The sequence below is a fragment of the Pleurodeles waltl genome, chromosome 4_2 (genome assembly GCF_031143425.1).
Source record: "Pleurodeles waltl isolate 20211129_DDA chromosome 4_2, aPleWal1.hap1.20221129, whole genome shotgun sequence".
NCBI lineage: Eukaryota > Metazoa > Chordata > Amphibia > Caudata > Salamandridae > Pleurodeles > Pleurodeles waltl.
In genome coordinates, this window is record NC_090443.1 from 69,657,023 (window position 1) to 69,680,298 (window position 23,276).

The 23,276-nt window shown below is 44.8% G+C and overlaps 1 protein-coding gene across 5 annotated transcripts in view; it reads left to right on the forward strand.

Moving 5' to 3' along the window:
* Positions 1-23,276, forward strand: part of BAZ2A (bromodomain adjacent to zinc finger domain 2A) — an 867,588-nt gene that overhangs the window by 476,744 nt on the left and 367,568 nt on the right. For all 5 annotated transcript variants that reach the window (XM_069230685.1, XM_069230689.1, XM_069230688.1 and 2 more), the window contains 4 exons: positions 4,775-4,849; positions 6,200-6,389; positions 6,662-6,724; positions 12,951-13,095. In XM_069230685.1, coding sequence (XP_069086786.1) covers positions 4,775-4,849; positions 6,200-6,389; positions 6,662-6,724; positions 12,951-13,095 — 473 coding nt within the window. The remainder of the gene's footprint in view (positions 1-4,774; positions 4,850-6,199; positions 6,390-6,661; positions 6,725-12,950; positions 13,096-23,276) is intronic.

Here is a 23,276-nt window from a genome sequence, read left to right on the forward strand (position 1 = left end):
TCTCCTGGATTGTTATTCACCTTTAACCCTTGATGATGGTGTTGACACTTTTTTTTTTTTTTACCCCTCAACAATTTCAGGGTCTCCTTTGTACAGGGAGCCGATTTGGCTTTGCTGTAAAAGGAGAGGGGGGAGAAAATGCCTTCTGAGGCCTCGTCAATTTGAGTTGACAATGAGAGAGCTAGGTGTAGAGGGCTTTAATGTGGAATGTTACTAAGATTTCTGAATTAAAATCAAAATCTGTGTCCTCATTCTGTTTGATAAAGTCAGTTGTTTACTAAATGAAGTAACTGGTCTCTTTAACAAAAGGTTTGAAGAAGGAATCTGAATTTTTACAGAGAGCTTCTGAAATGGCACCCAACCTGGATACCATGATTATAGATCTTTGTGAATTTCTGGGATGGTGTGAATGAGCTAACTTGAGTGTTTCTGATTCAGGAAAGAAAGTTCCTTCTCACTGAGATAGCCACATGCCTATTTGGTCATTTCAAAAACACATTTCTGAATTTCTTTGGTTGGCCTACGATTATGGGGTGTATAGGTTGTGGTGGCAATCAGTTGTTACTGAATGTCCTCCCTGTATTTATTTGGTAGGGTCCATTCAGATAATACCATCCCCCTTATCAGTTAGTTTGATAGTTAAGTTCTTATGGTTTTTAACATCATTAAAGAACAATTGTTCTGCCTTGGTGCAATTGTAAGGAACACATGTTTTTTAGAATCCTTTAGAGATCTAGTTTTAGGCACAGGCTCTCGAAGTCTAACTTTTCAGAAGGCATGGAGTGAGAAGGTGGTGTAAAAGTAGACACTGGGCAAACCTCAGAAGGTTCTGCTGTAACTATTTAAAATGTATAGAAGTGTCTGTGTATTGTCACGGTAATTCTGTAACCTGTAGAATTCAGTACGTTCAGTCTGGGTTGGACTGGGACAGAAAATAGGTCAAGGTACTAAAAACAAGTGGTCCCCATTAGTGAATTAGAAAGCTAAAAAAAAAAGTGGACCATGTTTGTAAATTGCAGCAGTTTTTAATTTGTAAAGGCACGCTGTATAAAGTGTTTTGCAAGGTATCAAACACTGCATGGATTTGAGATTGTTGCAGGCAACGTTTGTTTTACTATAAGGGGGATTAGCAGTTAAAAAAAATAAATAAAAATAAATAAAGCAGCAGCAGACTGCCCGATTCCCCAATAGCGTAATCTAACCCTGCGTTCAGTGGGAACAAATGAAAGGCCCTTACTCAACAGGTAGTTAGAGTATGGTTTGTAAAGTAAAAAAATGGTATGGTCTGGATTTCAATAGAGGAGTTAAATATATATGTATTTGATAGTGGTTGTTTATTTATTGCTTGGTCTCCCATTTGTAGAATTTCTTGTGTATTTGGAGTTTGCCCTGGTGCGAATAGAATTGGGCATGTCCGTGGGCATGCGCCTTGTTCGGGGCCTCCTCCCACTGTCTGAAAAAGGGTTGGTGGGTACTTGTGCCTTCAAGAGGGTACGATTTCTCTAAAGAGTCCCTAAAGGACTCCAAGAAGGTCACAGTTTTTTGGTGCAGAGGTTCTGCTGTGTGAATTCTTGGGGGAGATGAAGTACAAGACGTATCCAAAAGATAAGGTATACACGTTCCTTGCAAAAACTCTTATCTTTCTGGGTTTTAGTGTTTTTGTTGTATTCAAATGTGTTCAAGTTTGAGATTTTCTTCCTTAATTTCTGGAAGGATCAGAAATCTCTTCTAGTTGTTTCTTACTGTATTCTAGGGTAGCATCAAGCTCCAGTGCATCCAGTGTCTAGAGCAGGTTATAGCCAAATGGTTAAAATTTGTTCTAAACTTAAGGTAATTTGCGAACATTAATGGGCATTGCTAGTTTGGATGCCTAATGGAAAGATGCCTGCTTTAAGGTGTAGTCTGTTAACTTGCAGATCTGTAGATGGGTCCCAGTTTGTTTTTCTTCAGCTTTTCATGTTTATACTGCAGATTTCGAAAAGTATTGGTTACAGGATTAGACTTAGAAAAAGAGTCAGACCTTAATAGAGAGGGGACAGAGAGTACTCTTATTCCCTACCAAAAGACGTGAAGCAGTCACTTCAATCCCTACTGCAGAGTCTAGAACTGTGAACACACGGAAAAGAAGAGAAACATCCAAACCTTACGTTGAATCTAAAAGCTTATTGCTTTGCCAACCCAAAAAGATGAAAGAACAGCAAAGCCAACTTAGAAAATGGAATCCTAGGATTCTCCATGCTGCGGGAATGGGGACCTTAAACAATTAGACGGATACTAGAGTTCATGGGGCAGGGGTGAGGTAGATACCAAGATAGTACTGTTTTGAATAAATACGTCACCAAAAAGCTGTTTCACTCTAGACCTAAACAATCTAAGTAAAGCAATCACCAACGTACACCACACACTCCACTTAAACATTCTCCAAACACCTTGACAGAACAGTGGTACATCTCAGAGCTGCAGGTCTACGAACACCCAGGCTGATGTATCAGCCAACACAGTTGAAAATTGTTACACATAGGGTAAAAATCCCCTGCTTGCTCACTGCAGCACATCCTTTAGAGAGGGGGTGGCTGATTACTCATAACTAAATGATAGTTACCATAAGCATATGATGTTGCTTGCCATGTTTCTTTCCTACAAGTTTGACTAATCTCCCTTAGGCAGGTAGCTATGATTCCTCCGCGTGTTTGCTGTGCTTACCTTGTTTTTCTCCTACTGGATTGAAACTCAGCCTTTATCCACATTTTCCCCACAAGCAACCCATGATTCACTATACCCCTTGTCACAAGCCATTGAGTAACACATTGCACCAAGGGCTACTAACTACCTACTCTGCACCTTGCCCACCAGCACACGAGAACCAGGAACAAGCTTTGGAGTGTGGGGTATGGTGAGAATCCAAACAGGTTACACTTCTAGACCGGACTGACTCATGGAGCCTCTGAAGATCACCACCCCCTCTGCATTACACTGTAGAGAGAACCCAACAAATAAAAACTCTAAAAGGGGTTGGAGGACGGGTAGCACTATCCACACCTCATAAAGCCCACTTTTGTGCCACAAAATCGACTCTTATTTAATTCCACATTTAATTAGTGAGTCATAGCATGTTCATTGGCATCTCATCCTTGACTGGTCACTCTTTGGGAAAAAGTTGTTTATATTAAATAGAATATTTACATGGAAGGTTTCTGTACTGAAATATTAGGATGGAACCAAGGAAAAGTATTCCAGTTACCACATCTACTGCTTACTAGGTAAAGCTGTTGGACATGTACTCAAGTTCTTAAAAATTGACTACTCACAAATCCATTCCAGCAGGTCTTATTAGAAGACCCACAACTTGACTAGTTGTGCTTCAAGACAAAATTAATTTGCAGCTAAAATACTGGCATGGAAGGCTTCTGTACCGAAATGTTAGGGTGAAATACCAAGGAAAAGGATTCCATTTGCCCCATCTATTACTCGCTAGGTAAAGCTGTTGGATGTGTACTTGAGTTCTTAAAAAACGACTACTCACAAATTCATTCCAGCAGGTCTTATTAGAAAACCCACAACTGACTAGCTCTGCCTCAAGACCAGGTTAATTTATAAGCATGTGCTGTATAAAAAGTCTTGCGTTAAATACCTAAACACTCCAGCAGATGAGGTGGTTACTTTCTACAAAGTCAACCAGAAGCTGCATTAAAGACCAATATTGAGGCCATTTGTCTGTTTTTTGAGACATGATTTTTCAAACCTTTCTCTCTTTCTCCTAAATCTAGGCCAGTGATGTTTGTTCCAGTATTGTTTGCACCAACAAGTCATACTTTCCACTAAGCTGGTGGTTAGCAAAGTCTGCCAGACATGGCAACGTCCATGTTTTTTTTCCTACTGTTCGTCTCCATTGAAAATGATTAATAGAAAACACTGCCTCTACATTTACATTGCTTTGTGCTTATTTCACTCCTTTCTTTGTGTCCCAGAATCCCTTGTTTCGATTAGAGATGTGTTGTTTATGGATTTATTAAGCATTCATGATGGAGGCAGGTAAATGTTACCTCTATATACTGAGTATGCCAGGAACGATGGGGTGGTTGTACTCAAGGACATGACATACATCATGTATTTTTGTTTCTAATACCTTGTGGTAGCTGTCTGATCACTTCCTGTTTTACTGGTGTTGTATGGGATTGCACTGAACTTCACTACATGTTAGTTATTTTTTCTGTTGTCTGTGCTGTTCTTGGTGTGTGAGGGAAGCTTTCACAGCCACTGCCTCACATAGTGTATGTAGGTGAAGTTTGTGTAGTCAGTATACATCGAGGATACATGCTGTAAAAACATTTAATGCAATCTTCATTGTGGTAAATTCCATATTGTTTTAGTGCGGTGCCGCATGTAGAAAGTATTAATGCATTATATTAACTTGGGTACCAATCACTATTTGGAAACCTCTACTGCCGCCTGGGGTGGGAGTTGGGGGTAAGGGAGAGTTATAATGGAGTTATGCATGCATTAATGAATCTTTTTCCCTGCTGCCTGTGCCACACCTAGTTGATGTGAGGAATGCTTTGCACTGCTTATTTTTTGTAGGTGAAGCGTAGTGTTATTCTATAATTGAGAAATTTCTCCTGCTAACTTTCACTTAACGGCTTAATCTTCTTGTATCTCATCTTTAGCTGCTCTTGGAGACATTGGCCTGGTGACAAATTCTGTTTTCTTGGGGCGAATGCAGAATTACTCTTACAGTCATCTTCTTTCTTTTAACTATGTGCATGTTTTTCTGCAGTGAAATTGATAAGACCCTTGAGAACATGTCGAAGCAGCGCAGGAACAAGTGGATCATCGAAGGCAGATTGCGCAGGTTTGTTCCATTCTTCCACATATAGCTGCCTGACATCGGAGTGCAGCGAGGCAGCTGTCACAGAGAGGGAGGAAGTCATAGCAGTTCGAATTTTGCACTGTGTGGCGCTGCACAACTTCAAGCTTAAGAGTGTCGTTGAATGTATTAGGGAGCTTGCTTTACTTCATTTGGTTCACTGTCGGTGAAATTGTTGTTTGAATCGGATACAGGATGGAAAATGTAATATATTACAGGCTGCAAAATGAACAGAACCAGTGTAAGAGGTCAAAGTTGGCCTTTGTGATGTGTGCCCTGCTAGTCTGGTTTTTGTACTTTTGCATGTGTGAGTGAGACATGCTGTTCATAGGTAGGGATTTTAGACTGTTTCTTACAGGGAACTTGGTTGCTTAATTTCATATTATTCATGTGTTTTCGTTTACAGCACCTTTTTACAGATTTGCCAAAGTAAGGGCAAAATTGCTATATGTTTATTTTTATGTAAACATTTCCTTGTACCTTTAACTATTAATTTCAAGTGTGAAACCAGGAAGAGTGTGTCAAAGTAGCAGCAATTAAAAAAAAAATGTATCTACACTTTTACACATTCTTTCTACAGTAAGTGTAACTTTATTTTTGTGATCAGAGCTGTCAGCCAACCAGCAACGGTTTCCCTCAAGTTTTATTTGAAATAGCCAGCCATGTGCTCGGAACACCTCAATGTTTTTACACAATTTTGCTTTCCACAGACACTTTTTCCCTCTGGTCAAAGGTTTCTCTTTGTCTCTTCTTTTTTCCCCATGATTTTTGCAAGGTAAAATTGTCTTTATTTTGCCACATCCTGTGCTAAAATAGATATGTTTAACCCAAAATCCCTCTACTGGAACCGACCTGACATAACACGGCTTGCAGACAGTGATGCGTATATGTATGTATGTAAACCGCATTTCTGTAGCACAAACCTAGACAAAATGCAGAGGAGCACTGTAGATGTAGCCGTAGGACTGGTTTCGCCCTAGTTAGGTATGCCTAGACATGGGTTCCGGCTTCACTGTGCCACTGGAACCAAGCTAGTCTCTTTCTGAATCATTCCATGAACCTAAGCACGTGCCAGACTATTAATCCTTTATCAGTTTAGAGAGCCGGTGTTAATGGTAAGTAGTCTTTTCCCACTGACCTTTGGGTTTTGTATCACACTGCTTCTGGGCCTTCTGAGTTTCATTTCCTGTAGTAACCTTTGACATTTTCAGTCATGCCTATGACCGCATACCATTCCCAAACAGATGTGAAGAAAGCAATACTGGCACCAAGAGTCCCAGGGCAAACATTACGGTATTTATTTCTCTTTTGCAACATTTCCTTTCCTTTCTGCAGACTAAAGATTGCCCTGGCCAAGAAGATGGGTCGTCCTGAGTCTGAGATTACTTGCATGGAGTTGCAGCGGCGTAGGCGACGCTCCAGGGCTGGTGGTGAAGAGGAGGAAGATGATGGCGGAAGTGGTATGGACATCACTCAAAGCAAAGAAGAAGATGGCCGAGCAAAGAGATCAATGAATATAGATGAGGTAAGAAATCAAGAAAGTGATTGGAATCACTTCTTTAGCCTCTAGCAGAACCACAATATGTGAAAATGTGATGTACGTCAGGCAGATCTAGTTCGGAACAGCAGCTGCAATTGAGTGGGTGAAGAGAAGACAGATATTATTCTCTATGTATTCGATAAACGTGCAAGTCTTATATGCAAACTAAAGTGGTTTACAACAAGTCTGTTACGTGTGAGGACCCTACTTACACAGCCTAGTGTATCACCTTCTTTTTCTTTGCTGCACTTTTTCAGGGAGAGAGCCCTTCCTCAGCCAGTGTTTTGGAACTGGAGCGACAAATGGAGAAACTGATTAAGGTAAATGTTTGTTCAATATAGTACTGGTATTGGTTTAGGAAGCAGGATGTTCAGCTCAGGGGCTGTAGCATGGAAAAAAGTGCTTGATTGAATTTGGCATAAGTGGTGGTGGTGGGTGGTGGCAAAAGAATATCATGTACCTTGGGGAGATGGCATTTTTGGAGAAGGAGCAGCATTGTTACTTTGGCAGATGGCAGCGTCTAATAATTGTTTATGCAAGTTGTTCTCCTTAGCAGACTCAACTAGCATGAGCATGTAGTTTCTTAAAGTACATATTAGCATGGCTATGTACATATTGAAGATGGTGATGTTCCTCTGAAGAGAATAGTCTTTGCTGTTAGATTTGTCAGGCCTCTTTTGTTCATTATTTAGCTTGAATGTTTTTGGTGATCAACCCAAAGTGGTGTTCTTTTCTGATCTCTTCATGACCATATTGTAGCATCATTAGAAAGTAAAGAATGAAAACTCGTGTTCGATGGCATCTGTCGCTGTAGATACACATGGTATGCATGAGCTCGCCATCTGGTGTTGGGTCGGAGTGTTACAAGTTGTTTTTCTTCGAAGAAGTGTTTTCGAGTCACGGGGCCGAGTGACTCCACCTTCTGTGCTCATTGCGCATGGGCGTCGACTCCATCTTCGATTGTTTTCTTTCCGCCATCGGGTTCGGACGTGTTCCTGTCGCTCCGAGTTTCGGACCGGAAAGATAGCTGAAGACGGAAGATTTTCGACGGTATCGTTGCGATCCGGTTAGAGATAGACACATACGACGACGCGTTGAACATCGAAGCGCTTCGGTGCCCTTCGGGGTAGATTTCGGCACCCCGTCGGGGCCTAGTCGGCCCGACCGCGTGGAGGACAACGCCGATGGAACGGACCCCGTTTCGATTCTGCCCCGAATGCCACAACAAATATCCTTATACGGACCTACACTCGGTCTGTAATCTGTGCCTGTCACCCGAGCACAGCGAAGAATCCTGTGAGGCCTGTCGGGCGTTCCGGTCCCGAAAAACTCTGCGCGACCGTCGAGCGAGAAGACTGCAGATGGCGTCCACGCCAAAAGAGCGTCGACAGTTCGAGACAGAAGAGGAACAGGAGGAATCCTTTTCCATCCAGGATTCAGACTCCGACGAGCTACACTCTACAAGAACTGTGAGTAAGACGTCGAGATCAAACCTTAAAAAAGGAAAGAAGGCCCAGGGGACGCCACTGCCAACCGGCCATGGCTCCACCCAAATTCTCGGTGACCAACAATCGGCACCGAAAAAGGCCCATTCAGTGTCGAGATCGTCCGACTCCGGTCGAGACACCGGCACGCAGCCTCCTCGAGACCGAGAGAGTGCTAAACAGAAGCATCGACACCGAGAGTTCGGTGTCGACACGGATCGACGCCGAGACAGTGGCGCCGAAGACCATAGAGGCCCAGAATTTTCGGCACAGAAAAAGAGGAAGGTTACCTCGGAGCCGAAAAAACAATCGACAGGGTTTTCGGAGCCGAAAAAAGCGACATCAGACCCTGTTTCTGGCTCCTACACTGAAGAGCATTCTATGTCTTCTCAAATGAAGAAACATAGATTTGAACAAGAACTGCAATCCACTGACGTGGATCACACGCAAAAGCGTATCTTTATTCAGCAGGGGACTGGGAGGATCAGTACCCTTCCACCTGTCAAACGAAAGAGAACGCTTCAGTTTACTCCTCAGCAACAAACAGCACAAAAGGTAACACCTCCTCCCTCGCCTCCACCTGTAACTCCGGCTTCGCCAACTTACACCCCGTCACATTCGCCAGCTCACACCGCCATAAGCCACGATGACCAAGATCAGGATGCGTGGGACTTGTACGACGCACCAGTGTCTGATAACAGCCCAGACACATACCCAACTAGGCCATCACCACCGGAAGACAGCACAGCCTACTCACAAGTGGTGGCTAGAGCAGCACTATTCCATAATGTGGAACTACACTCGGAACAAGTAGAGGATGATTTTTTATTTAACACCCTCTCCTCAACCCACAGCTCCTACCAAAGCCTGCCGATGCTCCCAGGCATGCTACGCCATGCAAGGGACATTTTCAAGGAGCCAGTTAAAAGTAGGGCAGTGACGCCTAGGGTGGACAAAAAGTATAAGGCGCCTCCTACGGACCCCGTATTCATCACCTCTCAGCTGCCACCAGACTCTGTGGTGGTAGGGGCTGCCAGAAAACGGGCAAACTCACACACTTCTGGGGATGCACCTCCCCCAGATAAAGAAAGTAGGAAGTTCGATGCAGCCGGGAAGAGGGTTGCCGTCCAAGCAGCAAACCAGTGGCGCATCGCAAATTCACAAGCGCTGCTAGCGCGATACGACAGAGCCCACTGGGATGAGATGCAGCATCTCATTGAACATCTCCCAAAAGATCTGCAAAAAAGAGCAAAACAGGTTGTTGAGGAGGGTCAAAACATTTCCAACAATCAAATACGCTCCTCCATGGATGCAGCAGACACGGCCGCAAGAACCATTAATACGTCGGTTACCATCCGTAGGCACGCATGGCTCAGAACGTCTGGATTCAAGCCAGAAATTCAGCAGGCAGTGCTTAACATGCCAGTAAACGAGAAACTTCTGTTCGGTCCGGAGGTCGACACAGCCATAGAAAAGCTCAAGAAGGACACTGACACTGCCAAGGCCATGGGCGCACTCTACTCCCCGCAGAGCAGAGGATCTTATAACACCTTCCGCAAAACACCTTTTAGAGGAGGGTTTCGGGGTCAGGCCACACAAGCTAGCACCTCACAGTCCGCACCGCCCACCTACCAGGGACAGTACAGGGGAGGTTTTCGGGGCCAGTATAGAGGGGGGCAATTTCCTAGGAATAGAGGAAGATTTCAAAGCCCCAAAACCACTACCAACAAGCAGTGACTCACACGTCACTCACCCCTCCCACACAACACCAGTGGGGGGGAGGATACATCAATATTACGAAGCATGGGACAAAATAACTACAGACACATGGGTCCTAGCAATTATCCGACATGGATATTGCATAGAATTCATGCAATTCCCTCCAGACATACCACCAAAATCACAAAATTTATCAAAATACCATTCACAGCTTCTAGAGATAGAAGTTCAAGCACTACTGCAAAAAAAAATGCAATAGAATTAGTACCAAGCACACAAATAAACACAGGAGTTTATTCACTGTACTTCTTGATACCAAAAAAGGACGAAACACTGAGACCAATTCTAGACCTCAGGGTAGTAAACACATTCATCAAATCAGACCACTTTCACATGGTCACACTACAAGAAGTGTTACCATTGCTCAGAAAACACGACTACATGACAACCCTAGACCTCAAGGACGCATATTTCCATATACCAATACATCAATCACACAGGAAATATCTAAGGTTTGTATTCAAAGGAATACATTACCAATTCAAAGTATTGCCTTTTGGTTTAACAACCGCTCCAAGAGTATTCACAAAATGCCTAGCAGTAGTCGCTGCACACATCAGAAGGCAGCAAATACATGTGTTCCCGTATCTAGACGACTGGCTAATCAAAACCAGTTCGCTCACACAATGCTCAAACCACACAAATCAAGTCATACAAACCCTCTACAATCTAGGGTTCACCGTCAACTTTGCAAAATCAAACATTCTGCCAAGCAAAGTACAGCAATATCTAGGAGCCATAATAGACACGACAAAAGGAGTAGCAACGCCAACTCCACAAAGGATCCACAATTTCAACAGGGTCATTCAACACATGTCTCCAAACCAAACAATACAAGCAAGAACAATACTACAGCTCCTAGGCATGATGTCCTCATGCATAGCCATTGTCCCAAACGCAAGACTGCACATGAGGCCCTTACAACAGTGCCTAGCCTCACAGTGGTCTCAAGCACAGGGTCACCTTCTAGATCTGGTGTTGCTAGACCGCCAAACTTACCTATCGCTTCTATGGTGGAACAGTATAAATTTAAACATAGGGCGGCCTTTCAAAGACCCAGTGCCACAGTACGTAATAACAACAGATGCTTCCATGACAGGGTGGGGAGCACATCTCAATCAACACAACATAAGAGGACAATGGAACATACATCAAACAAAACTGCATATAAATCATCTAGAATTATTAGCAGTTTTTCAAGCACTAAAAGCTTTCCAACCAATCATAACCCACAAATACATCCTTGTCAAAACAGACAACATGACAACGATGTATTATCTAAACAAACAAGGAGGAACACATTCAACGCAGTTAAGCTTGTTAGCTCAACAAATATGGAAGTGGGCAATCCACCATCAAATTGGTCTAATAGCACAGTTTATTCCGGGGATCCAGAATCAGCTGGCAGACAATCTCTCTCGAGATCACCAGCAAGTCCACGAATGGGAAATCCACCCACAAATTCTGAACACCTACTTCACACTCTGGGGAACACCACAAATAGACTTATTTGCAACAAAAGAGAACGCAAAATGCCAAAACTTCGCGTCCAGATACCCACACAAGCAATCCCAAGGCAATGCCCTATGGATGAACTGGTCAGGAATATTTGCTTACGCTTTTCCTCCTCTCCCTCTCCTTCCTTACCTAGTAAACAAATTGAGTCAAAACAAACTCAAACTCATTTTAATAGCACCAACGTGGGCAAGACAACCCTGGTACACAACACTGCTAGATCTGTCTGTAGTACCACACATCAAACTGCCCAACAAACCAGATCTGTTAACGCAACACAACCAACAGATCAGACACCCGGACCCAGCATCGCTGAATCTAGCAATCTGGCTCCTGAAATCCTAGAATTCGGACACTTACAACTTAGCCAAGAGTGTATGGAAGTCATAAAGCAGGCCAGAAGGCCATCCACTAGACACTGCTACGCAAGTAAGTGGAAAAGATTTGTTTGGTACTGCCATCATAATCAGATACAACCACTAGAGGCAACTCCAAAACATATAGTAAATTACTTGCTCCATTTACAAAAAGCAAAGCTAGCCTTCTCTTCTATTAAAATACATCTTGCAGCAATATCTGCATACCTGCAAACTACATATTCAACTTCCTTGCCTTTCTCATCGCCATTACATCTCTAAGAAGAGTAAGTGAAATTCAAGCGTTCACAACACAAGAGCCTTTTATACAAATACATAAAAATAAGGTCGTCCTACGACCTAATCCAAAATTTTTACCAAAAGTTATTTCTCCATTCCATCTAAATCAAACGGTAGAACTACCAGTATTCTTCCCACAGCCAGATTCTGTGGCTGAAAGAGCACTACATACATTAGATGTCAAAAGAGCATTAATGTACTACATTGACAGAACGAAGAACATCAGAAAAACTAAACAGCTATTTATTGCATTCCAAAAACCTCATGCAGGTAACCCAATATCAAAACAAGGTATAGCCAGATGGATAGTTAAATGCATCCAAATCTGCTACCTTAAAGCAAAAAGACAACTGCCCATTACTCCCAGGGCACATTCAACAAGGAAAAAAGGTGCTTCAATGGCCTTTTTAGGAAACATCCCAATGCAAGAAATATGTAAGGCAGCCACTTGGTCTACGCCTCACACATTCACCAAACACTACTGTATAGATGTGCTATCCGCACAACAAGCTACAGTAGGTCAAGCTGTATTAAGAACTCTATTTCAGACAACTTCTACTCCTACAGGCTAAACCACCGCTTATGGGGAACTAACTGCTTACTAGTCTATGCATACCATGTGTATCTACAGCGACAGATGCCATCGAACTGAAAATGTCACTTACCCAGTGTACATCTGTTCGTGGCATCAGTCGCTGAGATTCACATGGACCCACCCACCTCCCCGGAAGCCTGTAGCAGTTCAGAAGTTACCTTCAATCCTTTAATAGATACATACTTACATTTTTTCATTGCGCGGGCACTATTACTATAGTACAACTCCTACCTCACCCTCTGCGGGGAAAACAATCGAAGATGGAGTCGACGCCCATGCGCAATGAGCACAGAAGGTGGAGTCACTCGGCCCCGTGACTCGAAAACACTTCTTCGAAGAAAAACAACTTGTAACACTCCGACCCAACACCAGATGGCGAGCTCATGCATACCATGTGAATCTCAGCGACTGATGCCACGAACAGATGTACACTGGGTAAGTGACATTTTCATTAGGGGCAGTTCAGGTGGTGTGTTAGTCTGTGCACCTATTCACCAGAAATTTCTCCTTTCCCCAGCGGCAGACCTTTTTCCGCAAGAAACTGTTCCATGCCTCACAATTGCTTCGTGCCGTTTCCCTGGGTCAGGATCGATACCGGCGTCGGTACTGGGTCTTGCCTCACCTCGGTGGGATTTTCCTTGAGGGGATGGATGGAACAGCAGGTACTTAAAAATAAATCATTCTCACTCTGCTTTTGCTGCAACATCTTTGTGTTCTTTGTCTCCTAACTGTCAATGTATCAGCTGGAGTTATGCTTTGGGTTTTCCTGTTCAGGTAATCAAGGGCATATTTTTAAACTCAGATATTTAATATCTTGCTCTGTTATTAGGGTAAGTAGGAATCTTTAAACAATGAAAACAGTAAATCAGGCTAGTAGAGATGAAAGTGGGTATGATGAGGTGATGCACCAAATAACACACTGTGTATGTAGGAAAAGCTACTATTTTGGTATTGGTTTCTGGATTTGTGTTGTGATAGATCTTGCAAAAACAATTTCTGCTGAATCTCCCAATGTTGTGTTTAAAGACCGTATGCTTTAATGATTGAATCGTTTCCACACTGGCACATTTCAGTAGAAAGCTATTTTTGGCCTTAGCCTGAAGTGATATACCAGAATGTTTGCCTTCCCTGATAGGGAACAATCTCTTATAAGACATTCCTCTGAAAAGCCCACAAAACTCTATAGAGAAATCCTCCTGTTCCTTGAGGAAACTGTCCTGTTCCTGGGTAAGACACCGATCCTGGCTGTACAAAGCCTGCACTTGTGGGCTTTATGTTTGAGGGCCTCATTCATCTTGCTGGTGCTGCACACTAGATGGCAGATTAGACTCCCTCAGTGGTGCTGAAGCAGGATATGGCTGCAACACATGAGAAGTCTCTCTAAACGGGTGACTGTTATTCATTCTGTTCTCCTGGATTTGCCCAGGTAGATGTGTGTCTCCATCAATCAGTTAGGAGCACACCTGCCTAACATCCCAGCAAATAATCTGCCCCATTGCATCATGATAAATGTAGTTTCCTCAAAAAACGAACTCAGTTACTTTTAAATATTTCACCTCTAAATAGGTGCAGCCTTTGCTGTGCATCTCTGGACACATGTGTTTCTGGGTTAATCCCTTCTTCATTAGAGAACAAGTTTGCGGGGTGCCTGAAATGCTGCCATTAATCATCCGGTTTCAATACCTCTTCACTGGCATGCTCCAGAGCTCGTCAGCCCAGTGGCTCAAGGGAGCCTTTTTAAAGTCACAATCAGTTAGGAGCACACCTGCCTAACATCCCAGCAAATAATCTGCCCCATTGTATCATGATAAATGTAGTTTCCTCAAAAAACGAACTCAGTTACTTTTAAATATTTCACCTCTAAATAGGTGCAGCCTTTGCTGTGCATCTCTGGACACATGTGTTTCTGGGTTAATCCCTTCTTCAGCAGAGAACAAGTTTGCGGGGTGCTGGAAATGCTGCCATTAATCATCCGGTTTCAATACCTCTTCACTGGCATGCTCCAGAGCTCGTCAGCCCAGTGGTTCAAGGGAGCCTTTTTAAAGTCACAATCAGTTAGGATCACACCTGCCTAACGTCCCAGCAAATAATCTGCCCCATTGCATCATGATAAATGTAGTTTCCTCAAAAAACGAACTCAGTTACTTTTAAATATTTCACCTCTAAATAGGTGCAGCCTTTGCTGTGCATCTCTGGACACATGTGTTTCTGGGTTAATCCCTTCTTCAGCAGAGAACAAGTTTGCGGGGTGCTGGAAATGCTGCCATTAATCATCCGGTTTCAATACCTCTTCACTGGCATGCTCCAGAGCTCGTCAGCCCAGTGGCTCAAGGGAGCCTTTTTAAAGTCACAATCAGTTAGGAGCACACCTGCCTAACATCCCAGCAAATAATCTGCCCCATTGCATCATGATAAATGTAGTTTCCTCAAAAAACGAACTCAGTTACTTTTAAATATTTCACCTCTAAATCACTGTGTCTCCAGTCTGCCAGTGTGTTGTCCCTGACATCCTTCTCTGCTGCAGGCTGCCATAGTTAAAGACACCTGCTTGTTGGATGATATCACAATGAAGTCTTAGGTCTGCATAGAAGCAGCACTTTCCCATAAGTGTGCTGGAGAGGCAGGCGATCCATGTGCCATGAAGGCTTTCTCCCATGCAACAAGGTGTGCCAGTCAAGTTCTTTCGGACCATACCACACATCCAGAGATATGGTGGTGGTGTGTCATGGACTGTGGGTTGGGAAGCAAGTCAACAGTGGCGTTAGGCCAAGCAACTAGGCATTTTCTAGTAGCAGCACACATTGCAGGCCACACTTCATGTGAGATACCAAGGTATATAAACTTTCTCTTTATTTTCACCTCATTCGGGCGCTGAAATAAAGATCCAGAACTAACTCCAGTGTGCATGTATGTCCATTTGTCATATCCTGGATGGAGTCTCAGTTCAAGCCGCATGGTGCCACCTCATTACATTGTAAGCTGTTCCTGAGGAAAATGTGTCTGGATCCAGTCTGGCACCTGAAGGATATTCATAAAGGGCAGAATCAGATATAGTGTCCATCACAAATATCGGTTTGCAGCATGTTCCAGTCATATGCTGTGCACGGTCCTGCTGTCTAGATTTGGGTTCAGAACTTTAAGTTATGGTTCTTTGAAAAAGTATTAGTTAGACCTCACTAGCAATTATCAAGACACTGAGTACATCTCTGGTCCGATTACCTCTTTGGAAACAAATTACTGCACAATTCTTGAGCCAGGTTGTATGGGAATAGCTTTTTCGACAGAGGGTGTGAAGATTACACAATTTCAATTCTGCCCCTCGTATTTATTCCTCTTACTGTAACAAAATGCTGTGGTGTGGCCAGCATCTGGTATTCTGAGACCACAATGAAAGCATTTGTCAGGCATCTAACACCTTAGGCTACGGAACAAAATATTTTGATGGATTTGTTTGACCACAGACTACTTACCTTTTGAATATCTCAAGGCACTAGACTGGATCCAAAGATTTTTGTTGCAGTGCTCTAGTGCACCAGTATAAGGTGTTGTGCAGGTCCGTGGTGTCTCTTTCCTGCTTTAAAGTGATGGAATGGAGCTGCATATAAGGGCCAAGCATTGACAGTGGTGCTCCGAACTTTGTTGGTTTTCTTATGGCTATTAATTTGCAAACAGGGTGCTAAAGAACAGTGACTCCACCAAAGACTACAAGATTCAAATTGTGCTGAGACTGCAGAAGCGTAATGTCTGTCACAGACCTGCACAAGTTGTTTTCTTATGCTGGCCTTTGGGCATGACTCATAAGTGTGCTCATGCACACAAAGTGAATTGGTACAGAAAGACAAAGTTCTATATCACCAGTGTGCCTCCAATTTCTGGGGCATTTGTTGAGCCCACAGCAGATATTAGCCTTTAATAAGGTGTGGGAAGTTGGCTCTGTATATACTATCTCAAAGTAAGAGATAGTGTGCACAGAGTCCAAGGGTTCCCCTTAGAAGTAAGATAGTGGCAAAATTAGATAATTCTAATGCTCTATTTTGTGGTAGTGTGGTCGAGCAGTAGGCTTATCAGAGGGTAGTGCTAAGCATGTGTTGTACACACACAGGCAATAAATGAGGAACACACACTCAGACTTACTCCAGGCCAATAGGTTTTTCTATAGAAAAATATATTTTCTTAATTTATTTTTAGAACCACAAGTTCAAGATTTGAAGTAAATACATAAAATACATGTTACTCCACACAGGTAAGTTAGGAACTTTGAATTAGAGCAATAACATATACAGTTTTTGTTAAAATGGCAATAAGCTATTTTAAAAGTAGACACTGCAGAAATCAACAGTTCCTGGGGGGGATAAGTATTGATTAGATTGTGAGGTAAGTAAAACACTTACAAGTCTCAGTTCCTGGGCATAGGCAGCCCACCGTTGGGGGTTCAAGGCAACCCCAAAGTTACCACACCAGCAGCTCAGGGCCGGTCAGGTGCAGAGGTCAAAGAGGTGCCCAAAACACATAAGCGCCTATGGAGAACAGGGGTGCTCCGTTTCCAGTCTGCCAGCAGGTAAGTACCTGCGTCCTCGGGGGGGGAGGGGCAGACCAGGGGGAGTTTGTAGAGCAATGGGGGGGACGCAAGTAGGCACACAAAACACACCCTCAGCAGCACAGGGGCCGCCGGGTGCAGTGTGCAAAGCAGGCGTTGGGTTTTAGATAGGGAACAATGGAGGGACCCAGGGGTCACTCTAGCGGTGCAGGCAGGCAACGGGGGGCCTTCTCGGGACAGCCACCACCTGGGCTAGGCTAGGCGAGGGTCGCCTGGGGGTTACTCTTGCACTGAGGTTCAGGTCCCTCAGGTTCTGGAGGCTGCGGTTGCAGTGCTTGGTCCAGGCGTCGGGTCCCTTGTTACAGGCAGTCGCGGTCAGGGGGAGCCTCTGGATTATCTCTGCAGGCGTCACAGTGGGGGTCCAGGGGAGTCGTCTCGGGCTCCTCACGGGGTCACAGTCGCCGAGGGAGTCCTCCCTGTGGTGTTGGTTCTCTGGATTTCGAGCCGGGGGCGTCGGGTGCAGTGTGTGAAGTCTCACGCTTCCAGCGGGAAGAGTGAGTTCTTTGGAAGTTGCTTCTTTGTTGCAAAGATGTCGCTGTTTTTGAGCAGAGCCGCTGCTCACAGGAGTTTCTTGGTCCTGTGGGTCAGGGCAGTCCTCTGAGGCTTCAGAGGTCTCTGGTCCCTGTTGGATGCGTCGCTGGTTGCAGGTTTTCGACTTTGGAGACAGGCCGGTAGGGCTGGGGCCAAAGCAGTTGTCGTCGTCCATTCTCTCTGCAGGCTTGTAGGTCAGCAGTCCTTCTTTGTAGTTCAGGTTGCAGGAATCTGATTTCCTGGGTTCAGGGTTGCCCCCAAATACTCAATTTCGGGGTGTGTTTAGGTCTGGGGGGCAGTAGCCAATGGCTACTGTCCTTGAGGGTGGCTACACCCTCTTTGTGCCTCCTCCCTTTGGGGAGGGGGGCACATCCCTATTCCTATCGGGGGAATCCTCCAAAATCAAGATGGAGGATTTCTAAAGGCAGGGGTCACATCAGGTCAGGACACCTTAGGGGCTGTCCTGACTGGTGGGTGACTCCTCCTTGTTTTTCTCATTATCTCCTCCAGCCTTGCCGCCAAAAGTGGGGGCGGTGGCTGGAGTGGCGTGCATCTCCACTAGCTGGGATGCCCTGGGGTGCTGTAACAAAAGGGGTGAGCCTTTGAGGCTCACGCCAGGTGTTACAGTTCCTGCAGGGGGAGGTGAGAAGCACCTCCACATAGTACAGGCTTTGTTCCTGGCCACAGAGTGACATAGGCACTCTCCCCATGTGTCCAGCAACATGTATGGTGTGTGGCAGGCTGGCAGGAACTGGTGAGCCTACACTAGAAGTCAGGTTTGTTTTCAGGGGGCATCTCTAAGATGCCCTCTGGGAGTATTTTACAATAAATTGCACACTGGCATCAGTGTGAATTTATTGTTCTGAGAAGTTTGATGCCCAACTTCCCAGTTTTCAGTGTAGCCATTATGGAACTGTGGAGTTCGTGTTTGACAAACTCTCAGACCATATACTCTTATGGCTACCCTGCACTTACAATGTCTAAGGTTTTGCTTAGACACTGTAGGGGCATGGTGCTCATGGTCATATGCCCTCACCTGTGGTATAGTGCACCCTGCCTTAGGGCTGTAAGGCCTGCTAGAGGGGTGACTTACCTATGCCACAGGCAGTGTGAGGTTGGCATGGCACTCTGAGGGGAGTGCCATGTCGACTTAGTCATTTTCTCCCCACCAGCACACACAAGCTCTGAGGCAGTGTGCATGTGCCGAGTGAGGGGTCCCTAGGGTGGCATAAGACATGCTGCAGCCTTTAGAGACCTTCCCTGGCATCAGGGCTCTTGGTACCAGGGGTACCAGTTACAAGAGACCTACCTGAGTGCCAGGGTTGTGCCAATTGTGGAGACAAAAGTACAGTTTAGGGAAAGAACACTGGTGCTGGGGCCTGGTTAGAAGGGTCCCAGCACACTTCTCAGTCCAGTCAACACCAGTATCAGACAAAAAGTGGGGGTAACTGCAACAGGGAGCCATTTCCTTACAAACACATTTAAGTAACTGCTTCAATAAAAGGTTCCATCAGTATCTGGTAGACCTAGGTCCAATTTCTCCCCAAGAATTGGAAAAGAAGGCAGACCACTGGGTCAAGACTAGGGTGACCAAGACTTCCACTGGAGTGACCAAAAGAAAGGGGTTACAAGGCCTCCCCAGAGAAAATGTGGTGAGCCACCTAAGGATAAAAGTAAAGAGTCTTCTAAAGGCCCCCAAAATTCTGAGCGGGAGGGTGGGCCCCGAACCTCGTCACAATCTGCTCATGGGTACAAAGATAAAAACTTTGATCTCAACAAGCCCTGGTGTTTCAATTGTAGGCAGAATGAACACTAAACTGGAGACTCAGTGTGTCCCAAGAAGAATCCCCCTCGTAATGCACCAGACAGCTCTGATGTAGCCAGTCTCCAGGTGGGATCAACAGTGTGCTCAGAGCAAATCAGGGTTCACACTGAAGCTACTTTAGTATATGAGGGTGGGACAGATGTTGCCAGTCATGCAGTCTACCCACCCCCTAATATGAACAAATACAGACAGCATCCCTGAATTAATGGGACCAAGGTAGAAACCCTGAGGGATACAGGTGCCAGTGTCACCATGGTGACAGAAAAACTGGTATCCCCAGGACAGTGTTTGGCTGGACAAACGTATCCAGTTACCAATGCTGATGATTTAACTAAGGTCCATCCTATGGCTATGGTGACTGTAGGAAAGTGCCCTCTTTCTTGGCTTAGTTACCCCATTTTCTGCCTGTTGTCAATGTGTTTGATTGTGTCCACTGGGATCCTGCTAACCAGGACCCCAGTAGTTATGCTTGCTCCTGTAAATTGTACCTTTTTCTTCCCACAATTGGCATACTGGTCCCCCCATGTAAGTCCCTAGTATCTGGTTCCTTGGTACCCAGGGCATTGTTGTTTCAGGGGATCTCTGTGGGCTGCAACTGTTGTTCTGCCACTCATAAGGAACCCATGCAAAGGGTTCTGCAGGCCTGGCATTGCAGTATGAGTGAAATGGGTGCATTCATCTGTTTTCACTACAGTTCACTGCACCAGGTCACTGTAAGTCACCCCTATTGTAGGCCCGCTCAGCCCAGAGGGCAGGGTGCAGGTACCCGAGTGTGAGGGCACCCCTGCACTAGCAGAGGTGCCCCTACAAACTCCAGATCCATTTTCCCGGACTTTGTGAGTGTGGGCACACCATTTTACGCGTGTACTGGACATAGATCAATTGCAATGTCCAGATACATGATTGTAACTCCAAACCTGGGCATGTTTGGTAACAAACATGTCGGAATTGTACCCTATTACTGTAGCAAGTATTGGAAGTATGATTCCTTGCACTCTGGGGACTCCTTAGAGGACCACCTGCATTGATACCACCAGTCCTACAGGGTTTTCCTGGCAGCCCAAGCTGCTACCATTCCTCAGACAGGTTTCTGCCCTCCTGCTGCTTGATCTAATCAAGCCCAGGAAGGGAAAACAAAGTATTTCCTTTGGGAGAGGGAGGTAACACCCTCTCCCTTTGGAAATAGGTGTGACTGGCTTGGGAGGGGTAGCCTCCCTAAGCCACTGGTTTGCTTTGAAGGGCACATTTGGTGCCCTCCATGCATAAACCATTCCACACCGGTTCCGATACCCCCCAGTACCTGCTCTGGCTCGAAACTGGACAATAGAAAGGGGAGTGACCACTCCCCTGTCCATCACCACCCCAGGGGTGGTGCTCAGAGCTCCTCCAGAGAGTCCCTGGGTTCTGCCATCTAGTTTCCAAGGTTGGTAGGGAACTCTGGTAACATCTGAGTGGCCAGTCCAGGAAGGTGACGTCAGAGCCCCCACCTGATAGGTGCGTACCTGGTTAGGTGACCAATCCCACTTTCAGTGCTATTTAGGGTCTCTCTCTTGGATGGGTACTCAGATTCGGCTTGCAAGACTCCAGCATGATTCCTCTGCAACCTACACTTCGACTTCCGGCCACTGGAACTGCGACTGGACCCTCCAGGAACTGACAGCGCTTCAAACAACGAAGAAGACTCTTCTGCAACTTTGTTTCCACAACTCCTGCCATCTTTGCAATATTTCCCCGGACGTGCATCCTCAGAAGACAGCAACTCTTCAGCCTGCACTAGAAGAAGGACTCTTCCTTGAAGTGAAGGAGTCACTCCTCTACGACCGAAGGCACCTAGAGGAAACAATGACCGGCTGCATGGGTCTCCCCTCATCTTGAGCTGCGTGGATCCTTCATCATGGGTGGTGGTCCGGAGTAGTCCTCTTGGACCTCTCTGCCAGACAAGGATTGAAAGAATAGAGATGCTGCCGGAAAAAGTGTAGCCTTGAGTGACCAGTCACGCTGTGGCACATTGCCAGTGCAGTTGCCAACTGCTTGTCAGACATTGCTGACGCAGATTCCAGACAGGTGAATGCCCGCATATTCTTGTCCTGCTATGTTTTGTTTAGGGTAGCTGACTGCCACACGAGGTCCAAACACACCTTTAGGACTTCATTTCAATAGCAAACATCTCTTTGTGTTTCAGGTGGGTCAGATGCTCAAGGAAAAAAAAAAAAAAAGATGCATGCATTGTTGAAGCCATGGGGGTTCTGCAATATCTATCAATTAAAAGGGCCCAAAGTCCAGGAATCTGCACACTGTTCACACCAATTTCCTTTCTGGGCTCCTTGCCGTGAGGTGCAGTCTCGAAAGCCACTGACGTCAGTGTATGAGAGTTGCGCCAATATAGGTTGCATACATCATTTCCAGAGCAGAACGAAGTAAGTGTGGAGCTCTATGTGCCGCTTGCTGGTGCAAAGAGGTACTACTGCTGAAATGTTTTCTGATCCAATGGGACACCTAGGAAATATTCATAAGGTGAGGAATCTGTGTTTAGGTAGATTATCTTCCAGAAAGAGCATTACGCCATCTTTTCTGGTACTGCTTTGCTGAGGCAGTTTTTTTTCTGTTTTACGCCAGTGGAATATCAGATTTTTCTCATGCCAAAATATCAGGAAAGTTTTTATTCCGGTCATATGTCTCCTGTGGTAAGGGACTGTATTGTGATGCATTATGTATTTAGTCCCTTCACCCACAAAACAAACCAAAGGACTACAGTAATTCCCACAAATATAGCGTCCTTTGATGGGTCAAGAAAAAAATCAAGGTTGGAAAGCCTTACTGTTCCAAATTGTTCACCAAAAGTGCCACTTTGAAAGTGGAGAAACTAAAGAAAAGACCTCTGCAAAGAGATAAAACGTCACCAAATTGAATTCTACTTAGAAGTTGGCTTAAATGTCAGCAGAGCCACCTCCAAAGGCTAGCGTAAAGCCAGATCAAATGCCATATAGGCCTTCCAAAATGTTCTCTGGCATGTCTTCTAAGTCTAGTATGCTGCTAAAATCCTCATCAGCGCACATGTCAATGATAACCACATCAGGATTTTCAATGTCCAAGGCCCCATCTCTATTCAAGTCTCCACCTGCTATAGCATTATCGACTACCTCCATAGTTGATGCCCGGTCTCCATCTGTTTCTTAGTGGCACAGTCTTTGACTACTACCTCTTCTACGACCTTTACATCATCAGTACCACCACTGTTTATGTCCTCTCAGTTGACAGCTCTTCCATCAGCAACACAGTTGACAACAATCCAGGTAAAAAAAGTCAAGGGACTTCATGCTGATTCCAACAAAAGGTGTATCTCCTGTTCTACTCACAGTAGATGCAATCACAAACAGTGTTTCCCCCTCCAACAAAGTTGCTCAACATCGAAAAGGAGTCTGAGGGTGAAGGCTCTTTCATCCCTTTGACTGACACATACAACTGCATGTCAAGTGTCAGAAGGAAGATGAAGAGAACAAACCATATAATCCAGATCATTGTTAATGTGGAGGCTCATGTTGGTACTACCGAGAGGATGAAGTGCAAGCTGGACCTAGTCATCTTATTACCATAGGCAATATGAACAGTATTACTAGTGAGCTTGTTACCAAGTTAACCATGCTAAGTTTTCCAGTATTTTGTTTTTAGATATTGTTTTTTAATATGTTTGATGTAAAAGAATGTAACCGGACATTTCAATCAAATTGGATACTAGTAGATTGTAATGTGTATGTAGTACAGAGATAAGACACTACAGTTAAACCTTTTAGTACTAATAACATTGCAGGCAATTTGCATCACATGTAAGCATTAACATATAAGGACATGACTGCCTGGCATCCAAGTAAATATGTAGCAGTGAATCCTGT